General features: G+C 35.1%; 1 protein-coding gene across 5 annotated transcripts in view; it reads left to right on the top strand.

Annotated features, from left to right (window-relative positions):
* Positions 1-12,045, top strand: part of EPHA5 (EPH receptor A5) — a 336,719-nt gene that overhangs the window by 302,789 nt on the left and 21,885 nt on the right. For all 5 annotated transcript variants that reach the window (XM_061191418.1, XM_061191415.1, XM_061191417.1 and 2 more), the window contains 2 exons: positions 584-793; positions 3,553-3,702. In XM_061191418.1, coding sequence (XP_061047401.1) covers positions 584-793; positions 3,553-3,702 — 360 coding nt within the window. The remainder of the gene's footprint in view (positions 1-583; positions 794-3,552; positions 3,703-12,045) is intronic.

Below are 12,045 nucleotides of genomic sequence, written 5' to 3'. Positions count from 1 at the left end.
TCTTAAGGTCACATCATTCCTTTATTTCAAAATAAGCATCAGTTGAGCCTTGTTCTGTGTGTCTGCACCAAGTCCAGTGCCCTTGACAAAGACAGCAAGCTTGCAAGAAATGCTAACATTCTCCTGGTCATTGTTCAGTCCCTCCCTCCCCCCATCTGCTACTGCAGATTCTCCCTTACTTCCTCTGGCCACTTCTTCCTTACCCCAATATGCCTATCCAGACAGCTTCCTTTAAATCACTTCAAAAATGTGCAGTGTTAACCCAAGGCAGGCACTAGGTTGAAGTGATGAAAACCCTCCTCTGATGACTGAGAATAAAGGATTACAATGCAGAAAAGAGCAACTATAAGTGAGATTTTATCAAGGGCTTTCAAAGCCTTTATCTGCTTTGACCAAGCAGAGGACTGTTACGCATTATCAAGTTAACTATCTATTGCTTAACTTTTTCCATTCTCCTTCAGATAGAAATTGCATATGAATTTGGTAGTAGTATACATTAATTTGGGGATTGAAGGAAGATCCTTTCATATTTTCCCTTAGTGATTGGGGTTGTAGGACTAATATTTCTGTATAATCCTTACAGAAAAATGACGGGCAGTTCACTGTGATCCAGCTGGTTGGTATGCTGAGAGGCATCGCTGCAGGAATGAAGTACCTTTCTGACATGGGCTATGTGCATAGAGACCTTGCTGCCAGAAACATCTTAATCAATAGTAACCTTGTGTGCAAAGTGTCTGACTTTGGGCTTTCCAGGGTACTGGAGGATGATCCTGAGGCAGCCTACACCACTAGGGTAAGAGCTAACAGAATGAATTTCTGAAATACTAGACTAGAGACATTTAATATTTAAAGATTTTAAGGGAAATAGAAAAAAGAAAAAGAAAGAAAGAAAGAAAAGAAAAAAGAAAGAAATTCCTCCAATATAGGAAGAAAGAGAGAGAAAAAGGGGAAGGTGGATTAAAAAAATCCAGATAACTCTCCTTGTTAGGTATCAGAAAATTCAAATATTAAATTCAGATAAGCCAAGTATTCACTTTATGAGTCTTAGTAGTTCATTTTTTCTTTGCAGATTCTGAAAATAAAAAGTTTGAGTTCAGAGTGGATACAACTCATAAAAATCATATAGAGTATTAAACATAAAATAAAAAGTTAAAGAGAGAATCTACTGCATTAAAAGCAATAAATATATTATATATACATATATTAACATTACTGGCGGTATTTTAATGCCTAATTTCTTTTATACTATGTAAACTGTTAAGCCCACATCTATGGAAAATTGGTCACTAATTCACATTGTCATAATTAGCATAAATCAACACCCTTTTCCAGCAAAGTAATTGCTTCCTGAATTGCTGTTGTATAATTGACAGTTTTTTCTGTGGAAAACTGTGGGAATTGATGCAACAGAATTTTCTGGACAGTCTACGTATTGCACTTCTTGAGTTTTAATCCCTTTTAATAAACTGCATTTGTTTAATTCTAAATCTTCTGAAGGGCATCAAGATATCCTCAATGTTTAAACTTCTTATGAAGACAGGAATTTATCATTATATCTTTTTCACTATACAATGTGGCTAACTCTTGTTTCAATACAGAATACTTTTGTCATCTCATTCTTATGATAGATGTTACACATTTTCTTATTCAACGTTTTAAAATTACTTCTACTCATAGTCAACGTTTTAAAATTACTTCTACTCATAGTCAACGTTTTAAAATTACTTCTACTCATAGTCTAACAATAAACTATTTATAGATTATAAGGCTTTTTTTTTTTCATTGTTGCATTGTGATTTATGGATAGTTAAGGATTATACTATGCTGAAGATCATGAGTAATTTATCTAAGCAAACAAAGCCTTCAAATTGTCAGCTTAATAAATCAATAAATTAATTGGTGGAATATCCCTTTTCTTCTAGACCTAATTATTATTGTCATTATTTGAGTTAAATGAAACCTCAATTAGGAATTCTCTTGGGATTAGAGTTACACTTAATAAACTTGGCTTAAGCAAGATTGAGGTTATAGAAAAATCCATTCCCAGCATGATTGGTTGGTGTCTCAGTTAAATGCATAAAATAAATTTGTCAAGGTCTGTGTGAATGTGTCGTGCTGGTGGAGAGGGAGGGGGAGAGGAGCCAGAGATCCTGAGACCCTCAAGACTTACTCCTGAGAAATGAGGTGTGGCAGCACTTCGTGGAAAATCCATATACTGAGAGATGAGCCAATAAGGGAACTTCAGATAATATTGATGTCCAATATGATGGTCAGAGGACCAGGAGAAAATTTCTAGGCTGAAGTTTAAAGTAATCGACAAATTACAATTTCAAGAGGAATTGTAGTAATTATAGATGATCCCAGTGCCACATAGCCAGGCCTAATGATGTGATCTTGCCTATGAATAATTAATTAACAAAAGTTATGTTTCAGGAAAGTCTTCTCAATGTGGTGCTACCATATTTCTAAGGAGCAAATAATTCAAACTTAGTTTCAATAATTCAAACTAACATCAACTCAGAACAATTTTAAGCATTACATGAAATTGTTATTTCTTCATATATCCTGAAACTTTGGTTCATAAAGAAAGTTTAAGTCCCATTTTTTCTAGTATGTGAATTAATTTTTTTTCTTTCTGCAAAACAGGAAGGCATATATTAGTCTTTTTACAGGAAAATACTCAAAACACACATTTCTCTCTTTCTGTCTTTTAAAATATATTTGCTTATAGATGAAATGTTTGGTTGCATTGATTTTTCTTCTTTTAAAAATGAGGAGAAAAAAGTTTACCCTGAAAGGGGTGGGATATAAAAGTGTTATCTTGTAAACTAGGAGAAAACTTACCAAATCATTGTTTTTATCATGTAAAAACCCCAAACTTGATAATGTTGTAAGTTTTCCCCCGTAATCTAATTTTAATAATTTTTAATTTGGTTGAATCTCATTTAGATACTTACCTTTTAGGTTAAAAACAAAACAAAACAAAACAGTTTGACCAAACACACACAAAAATATGACAATGGGAAATAAGAGAAATCAAGTCTAAAAGAAATTGCACGGTGTCAGGAGAAAGTATAACTAAGTTTTTAATATATCTGATTTTCATGCTTGTCTTATTAACTTTTAAACTTCTCATGGTTACATTCAACAATCAAGACTTTCTATTTACAGTCCCTATATTAAAGGAAAAAAGAACCCTGGGAATTTGAGTCCTTTACTTTCTGTTAGAAAGTCATGAAAGTATACCTTATTGATCTGCCTGACTGCCTGCTTTCCCCACTTAGAGCTGCCATCCTGATACTGTAATTGAGATGTGGGTCCTGTATGTGTTCCAGTAGTCAAACAGAATTTAAACTAGAAAGAGTCCAGACAGCCAATTAGTAGTCAGCCTACAAGTGCTTATGGGCTGAGATATGTGAAAAGAGACTGTATGCTGTCAAACAGATTCACTTAAAAATGCTACATCTCTTTCTAGATCTTTTCAGTGAGGAAGCAGTATCCCTAGATACATTTGAAGTATGTGGGAATTTTTTTCTTCTTTTTCAATTGTAGGGAGGCAAAATTCCAATCAGATGGACTGCCCCAGAAGCTATAGCTTTCCGAAAGTTTACCTCTGCCAGTGATGTCTGGAGCTATGGGATCGTGATGTGGGAGGTTGTGTCTTATGGAGAGAGACCCTACTGGGAGATGACCAACCAAGATGTAAGTATGGAACTACTCCCCCTAAAGTTTGAATTGAAACAGTTAGTTCTCTGAGTCGGGAGACTATATATATATATGTGTGTGTGTGTGTGTGTGTGTGTGTGTGTATATATATATATATATTTCTGAAAATGACAGTTGCTTAAAAAAATGAAATACTCTTTGCTTAACCTCTGATCTGTTTTGTTGTTATTAAAATCCTTTATGCAGAAGCTCAAAATAAGTTAGTACAAAGGAAAGCAAGTTACTGTTATATAAAAGCTTTCCAGACAGTTCTAGCAGCACTGTAGTGCTGTGTCACTCGTTTTATGTCAGTATCATTTTCAAAAATGAAGAAAGAGCCATCAAAGAATGAATGCTGACAGACAAGTTTTTATGACATGCACTTGATAAAGGGAGCTAAAACTCCAAACCAAAAGGGTGAATGATATTGATTTAATAGTGGATGCTCTTAGAGGATAAAAAGAAATAATGTGTTTCTTTACATTAAAAAAATGTAGGAAGAGTAATATTGTCTATTTAATTTGGGAAAAAAAAACAGATTTTTTTCCCACATGGAGAAATAATTCAGCCTTAGAATAATAGAATCCTGGAATTAAAGAAACCATGAAAGAATCTTCTATTCAAGTTCAGAATGATGCCTGACTACATGGCTCTTTGGTTTTTGCCTTTGTAATTTTCCATTGTTACTATTCAATATAGCCCTTTCTATTTTGGATTGCATTGAAATTTGATATTTTTTCTTCAAATAATTATAAAAGCTGTCTTTTATTGAGCCCTTACTATATGCCATACTCTGTTTTAAATGATTTACCAACTAATAGCTCATTACTTCTTTATATAAAAACCAGTATAATGAACAGTCTTAACTAAATACCATGCTGATTTAAAACATTTTTTTTTTCTCCAATTATTTCTTTCATCCATGCTCTGTAAAATCTCCTGCTCCTATGCCTTCAGGGATTATTAGACAGGTGCTTAAGCTCTCCAGCTGCATTTTGGTGAATCAACAGTACCATGCCAGTAATTCACTCACTTTCAGATATAAAAATCCAAGTCCAATCTAAATCAGAGTCAATCCTATATCCATTTCATAGTGTTTTCCACAACTGCAGGGCCAACCTGACCCTAAGTAGCAAGATTGGGAAGGAAGAATTGTCAGATTCTTGCCTTCCTCTCTGCAAGGTCCTTAAGAGGAGGATGTACTCCAACTGAGATGTCCCAGAGTTCCTTGCGCTTGCTGCCTGCTCCCCACCTCACAGCCTCTTACGGTACCTTACACATGTCTGCTTCGCCTGAGGAAAGCACATCCTTGTTTGATGTTCTACCAGTTTTCCCTCTTTTAGATACTATTGCGGGCTGCCCCAGCCATCCTGCCTTCTTCAGATTTTCCCAGATGAGAAGCCAGGGTCACCCTGTGGCTTTCACAAGAAATATTTCACAGCATTATTCTCGGATAGCAATAGTAAATTAGGCTGATGGATTCCCGCCTCTCAACAAGCATACTGCAAGGCAGTGAGTCTCCCTTTCTTTTAGTCATCTAAAATTGCTACAACTAGTTTTCTTTTGCCCTGTTCGCTTGACCTAGTGAAGGGATGCTGACCTATGATTCTCTAAATTTAGAGAACGTAGTATCTATTGTCTTCAACTTTATGATTTTAGGGGCAGGACTATGGCCAAAGTATTGAACTCTTGTCACACATTTAACAACCCATCAGAGAGATATTATTTCTGTCTGGCTGTTAATAAACTGAAACTTAAGAGATTAAATGATTTTCTTAGTGCCACAAAAATAATAAAAGTTATACCAGAAATTTCAACCTGGTTCTCCAAAATTTTAATATCTAACCACTACACTGTTTCCAATTGAATCAATGTTTACATCCTCCCTTTCATTTCCAACCAGTGAGCCTAGATCAACCTTCTAATTGAATATAAAATATTCAATTCAATATATAATGATTACTATGCATTAATCTAGCCTAGACAAAGACCAGACCTATTTGCTACTTGCTGCTCTCCAGATAAATGCCAAATGCTAACTTGAGATGTATGGTTTGGCTTCTGACTTCTCTCAAGGCTCATTTCAATGCCATTTTTTCCTTTAGTTTTTGTGAAAGTATTTTATTCTGTAATGCCAGCAAGCCTGCTCCCTTCACTCAAGGAAAACATTTACCCCTTAGTTGCCTAGTGTTATAACTCCTTCTCACTTGAGATATTTTGAATTCTGATTCCATCACTAGGAATTATTAGTCTTTCCCAACTATGTGTATAATATGTGTAGCATTATTATTCACATTATTGGAAATTATGCCTGATATAGCTGTATCTGTCACAAATAAAATGATAGATCAAAGTAGAACATAATGCTAGGTGAATGCTCATAAGTGTTTCTACTGATCTGGACTGTGCTTGCTCATGCTTCTGGGGATTGGCTGATCGATACTGGTAAACCTTGGCTCTGCTCCACACGGCCCTCATCTTCTTTCAGAGACCAGCAGGCTAGCCTAGATATGAGCTCATTTTCCCCATGGCTGAAGGGTGAGAATAAGCCCAGCCTGCAACATTCCATTGTCCAATCCCATAATCAGAGGATCAGTCCACTCACACTGCTTATTGTGAATGGACAATATAAAGTTATATGGAAAAGGACATAGAAACAAAGAGGTGTGAAGGATTGGGAACAGATATTTTTCCTGATTTCAGCCATTTGAGAGCCTTGATACTTTTGCAGATAACTTTATTTCAAACTATTTAGAAAAACACAAGGAAGTGCTAATATTTTTAGGACATAATAAAAATAAAAACTAATATTTTGGCATTGGCTGGGTTTTCCAAGAATCTAAATGAGGTTTACAGAAAAATGTTATACAGTTAAAGATCTTTCTAAAATGTCTGCCTTTAATAGAAGGTCCAATACATGCTTTGCATTTTCTCAGCAAGTTTACTAGCATTAGTGGCATTTAGTTTCTAGATATGGCATTAAGTTTGGTATGCCTCAGTTTCCATCAAAATTTGTATCTAAGAAACATGACAGATCTACTGTATTTGAAAATCATGATCACTGAATATTTCTTTTGAAAAAAGATTCTCAGAAAGCAAAATAGAAGTACTGATTTGGCAGTTTTGAATGATGTATCCCATCATCTCTACATTCCAGATACTGATTCTAAAAAGGCTTTGCCACCATGAAAATGTTACATTACCAAGACATGCAGAATAATCTAAATCTCTCAGAGGAGACCTTCCACTGTGTCAGAGGGATAGAATGCTGCAGTAGGTTTTTTCTGATTTAGGATTGCCTCTGTTATCATGGAGAAAAGCCATAACAACACATAATAAAAATAAACTAGAATGACTAAGATGATTTTAGGTACATATCAGACCATGAACTCTGATTCAAGCTTGGGAAGCTAAGATAACATCCTGTAGTCAGTAGAAGCTTCTTTATTTATAGCAAACATTTTAAATCTCAACATTTTTCAGAACTTAAAATAAAAAACAAAATAAGAAGAGATGTCATTGTATTGCATTTTTATATTTAGTGACAATGTCTTTCTCTTGTATTTATTCAGAAATGTATGAATACATAGTGTATACTAAGCACATAAATTACAAAATGTTTTAAAAACTCAAAATGTTTTACGTAATCTGTTTTAAAAATTTTTTTTAGGCATTCAGGTTTCTCGTACCATTTCTGTCAGCCTAAATCTTACCTTTAAGGCCGCAAAATCTTTGACTCCAGAAGGATGTGAACTCACTTTGTACTGGGTTTGCCTCTCTTCCTCTAACAATTTTTTGTTTCAGTTTCTGATGGAATAGAATGATATGTATATGTGTATATGTATATAATATTGCTGGAATTTTTAATGGTAAAACAAAAAAGAATATTTTATGGTAACACACAGCATGTTGTAATTAACTAAAGTATGAGAAATTTAGTTCTCATCCAAGCACTGCAAATTACCAAGATTTGACAGTGAGCAAATTATTCTTAGTCTCAGTGCAGTAATACCTAAAATGAGCCTATTGGACAAATGATTATTGGTCTTCTAAGATAGTATTGGTCTTCTAAGGATAATGCTGCCCTTGGATGCAAGTAATTAGTTTAGGGACTGGTACGTAACCTCATGGAAATTCTTACCCCTTTGGAAAAATTGAGACATAAAGAAATATCAATACTGCAGTCTAAAATTCCTATACCTTGTTGTTTAAAAACAACTAAAACACAAATCTGAAATTGAAAGAATAGAATCATCTTTGATTCTGTAACTCTCGGTCAGTTTCAATGATTATAAAGGGAATGGACTTGAACAGATTTCCAAGATCTCTTTAACCTCTGGAATTCTATTGATCTAAGATTGATACACAAAGAAAAAAGACATACTCAGTACATTTTTAATAGCTATTGGAGACAGAAAAAAATCCTAGGAAGAAAATTGGTCTATCTGGAACTACTTCTATGGCATTTGAGATAATTTCCAGGACTATATTATTAAACTCTAGTCACTTTGGGGGAAGCTTCATATCTCATAGCAACTAAAGGACTCATCTGTGAAATTTTGAGTAAACACCAAGCAACACAGGCACTCACACTCTATAAAGAACCTAATTCATCAGAACACACAGCTGATGCTCAAAGTTTCCCTACAAATTTCCTGCCACTCACTTATCCAGCCTACACTTTCACACCTCCTGTGATAAAGAATGCACTATCTTCCAAAATAGCTCATTTTAATTCTGGGTATTAATTTTTTTCTTATGGTGCAAGAAATCTGATTCCATGAGGTAATATCCATACCTGTCCCAAATTATTTTCTTGGGAGGTAATTATTTCTCATTTCAATAGTGTGACTCAGCACCGGGATAGAAAGACCACATATCTGCATGCCAGAGAGACTTAAATGTGAATCTTTCCACTGCCACTTGTTACTTATGTGAACGTGGGCAATAGTTAACCTTCTGGACTGTCACATGTTTCACCTGTAAAATGTGTATAATGATTTCTATTTTGCAAATATGTGTTAAAAATGAATGTAGATAATATACATACAATTTGCATCTTAGTACCTATGATACCAATGAACCTTGGCTAGTCTAGATCCTCCAAGAAGCCTATGCCATGAGGAAATTACATACACATTAGTATTATTAAAGGGAATTGCTTGTGAGGACAAACATGAAGGGATGAGAGGAAGCTGGGAGAGACGTCAGACTGTGATACAAATCTGACCCCAGGTAGAGTAGAGATCGAAGGAAAGATGATTGGAGGCAAGCATCTGAGGCTGAAGTGCACTTCTAAGAGAGGTTGCCAAGGCCGCCAAGGAGTCCTCAAGCCAGCATTGCCTGTCATAGGAGTCTCATAGGAATGTGCCTATCTTATCACTACCATATTCTGTAACTGACTGGGAGTAACCTATGTAAAGCATGGCCTTGGTGTAAATGTGATGATGGATTTTAGAGGTTTTAAGGTTAAGGACTGTAGATCAATTTCCATCCCTGCAGGTGAAGATATGAGAGACAGATTCTTGAGGTTGCTATGCTCCACCCCTTTTGCAACACAGAGCAACTTTTCCACACAGGTTCAGGAAGAATCTGTTCCATGGTTCTCTGGGGTTTTCTTTCTGAAGGGAAATTCAGCAGAGGCAGGTTATGGACTGAACTGCAGCCTCTGTAGCTTCAGCTGATCTCAGGACCTCATCTGGTCCTTAGCTTCTCCCTCCGCCACTATCCATTCTGACTTCCCATCACCAACAACCTGGCAGATCATCGTGGTTTAACTAGTAGACGGAATCAATCCTTCACTCTTGGGGGTCGGCATTTTCTGGCCACAGCTGTTATAAAGGAGTAAAAGGAGAGCGCCTTAGAGTATTACCTGGATTCCACACAAATTTCTCCCCACCCCAACTGTGTGAAAACAGCTCAAATGCCTCCTGCTGTTCAGTATCAATAACCTTGGCCATCATGGTGACTCACCTTCTCTTGTGCTTGTACCTGGGCACAAGTAGTCCAAAGTGCCTGGTGACAGCTATAACCGTTTGTCGCCTTGCAAGAGTTACTGGGAATGAAGCACAATATAGAAGTTTCTGAGTTAATTGATTTAATACATAAATTGCATCCTGAATAATGACATCTACTCCTATCAAAGTGTTGCCTCCATGTTGGTGCTTCAGCTGTGCCTTTAAAAAGCCTTCCAGCATTCTGTGAGGCTAGTCGCTTCTGGATGATGAACTATGTGTAGTGGTTGCTGGAACCAGCACATATCAGCTGGTGAATTTTCAGAACATTTCTACCTGAATGAGATTATGTTGGTAGCTTGCAGTTGACATGGAGCGAGTATTTATATCAGATAAGTGAGAAAATGTTATAAATCTGTTTTCCCCGCAAGAAGAGCCAGTTGTTAAATATTTAGGAACACATCACTAAGTATGCAATAAGCTCACTCATCCTTCACTATGAGGTGGATATTCTAGTTAGGGTATATGCTCGGTGGGAGTCCATGTTTGTGGATCAAGGATTCCAACCTTATAATGCTAACTGAGGCTCTGTGGGTAAAAGCAAACCAGAATGGGTATATGTATCTGAAAGATGAACCCATGACCCTTGCATGATGGAAAGGGCCCAATAGAGTCACCACCCAGTGAAGAATGCCTTATTAGGTGCTCAGTGTTGGGTTTTATGTATTGGAAGGAAAGGCAGCATTCTTTAAATTGTGTTCAGACTATTGATTTACATGTCAATGCCAAGAAAATGCATAGCTTATGATAATATTTCAGATATAGAAATCTGAAATGGTGCCACATTGTCTGTAAAAATTTTGGTTGTCTTATTATTTTTTTTTTTTTCTCTTTTCTTTCATTCATCTCAACCACCTCAATTAACAAAGGTAATCATAATAACAAAGTCAATTGAGATAATGACTCATTGGCTATACATTATAAATTGTATGGTAAAATGAACAGCCTAAATTGCACTTTGGCAGATTTTCAGCATTTCACAAACCACCAGAGTACTAATGCCATTCATTTCTCTCCCAAGCTATGAAAGGAACAATAGGTAAAAATGAAAAAAAAAAATCACTTCAAAATGTCTAAATATAAAATCTAAAATTATAGCTCTAAATCTATTTTAAATATAAATTCTAAACATGAATTTAAAATTAAATTCAATGACCTAATTACTGGGCCAAGTTCTAAGTTAACTTAGAGACAGAGTATTATATTTATATACAAAAATTTAGCTGAAAATAAAGTTAAGTAATATATTCTGGAAATAATTTCTCAGATCAAATAACATACTAATTCCTTTAAAACTAAGGAATTGGTTTAATTCATTCATTTCATAATCACATATAAGACTAGCTGCTAAAAAAAAAAAAAAAGACTAGCTGCTCAGTGAAGGAAAGACAATATTTTTTTCAATAGGTGCTAAAGAAAAAAAATAGACATAATTGGTGTCAGCTTTGGGGAAAAGCACATCATAAAATATATCATGTTTTAAGTAAATAAGAATGACTGTTTTCACTGCATAGTTAAATATTTCATGATATAAAATATACTAAGACATTTAATTTTGGTACATATATGTTATTAAGGTAATACCACTGCCCTTATCCACAAGGGGAAGTCTTATAATAAGCAAATTAATAAATAAATGAACTTCCATTAATATATGAGTGCAAATGGTACTTTTTTTTACTATTCATTTATTTGATCACTAGTGATAATAATTTCTCAAAATCGATTTAGCATTGTTTTTCTTTTGTAAATTTTTGATTAGTACCTATTTCTTATTTATTTGTTGTTTTATTATTTTATTGTTTTATTATTTTATTTCTCAATATGCATGAGATTTTAATACATTAGATATGTTAACCATGTGTTATAGTTTTTGTAATATTTTCTACAAACACTATAACATAGTTACTGCCTTTTTTTTTTAACATCTTTATTGGAGTATAATTGCTTTACGATGGTGTGTTAGTTTCTGCTTTATAACAAAGTGAATCAGTTATACATATATATATGTTCCCATATATCTTCCCTCTTGCATCTCCCTCCCTCCCACCCTCCCTATCCCACCCCTCTAGGTGGCCACAAAGCACTGAGCTGATCTCCCTGTGCTATGTGGCTGCTTCCCACTAGCTATCTATTTTACGTTTGTTAGTGTATATATGTCCATGCCGCTCTCTCACTTTGTCACAGCTTACCCTTCCCCCTCCTGATATTCTCAAGTCCATTTTCTAGTAGGTCTGTGTCTTTATTCCCGTCTTGCCACTAGGTTCTTCATGACCTTTTTTTTTTTTCTTCTTAGATTCCATATATATGTGTTAGTATACGGTAT

This window comes from Eubalaena glacialis, chromosome 5 (genome assembly GCF_028564815.1).
Source record: "Eubalaena glacialis isolate mEubGla1 chromosome 5, mEubGla1.1.hap2.+ XY, whole genome shotgun sequence".
Classification (NCBI taxonomy): domain Eukaryota; kingdom Metazoa; phylum Chordata; class Mammalia; order Artiodactyla; family Balaenidae; genus Eubalaena; species Eubalaena glacialis.
Note: the sequence above shows the minus strand (reverse complement) of the source record. Positions and strands in the feature narration are given on the sequence as shown.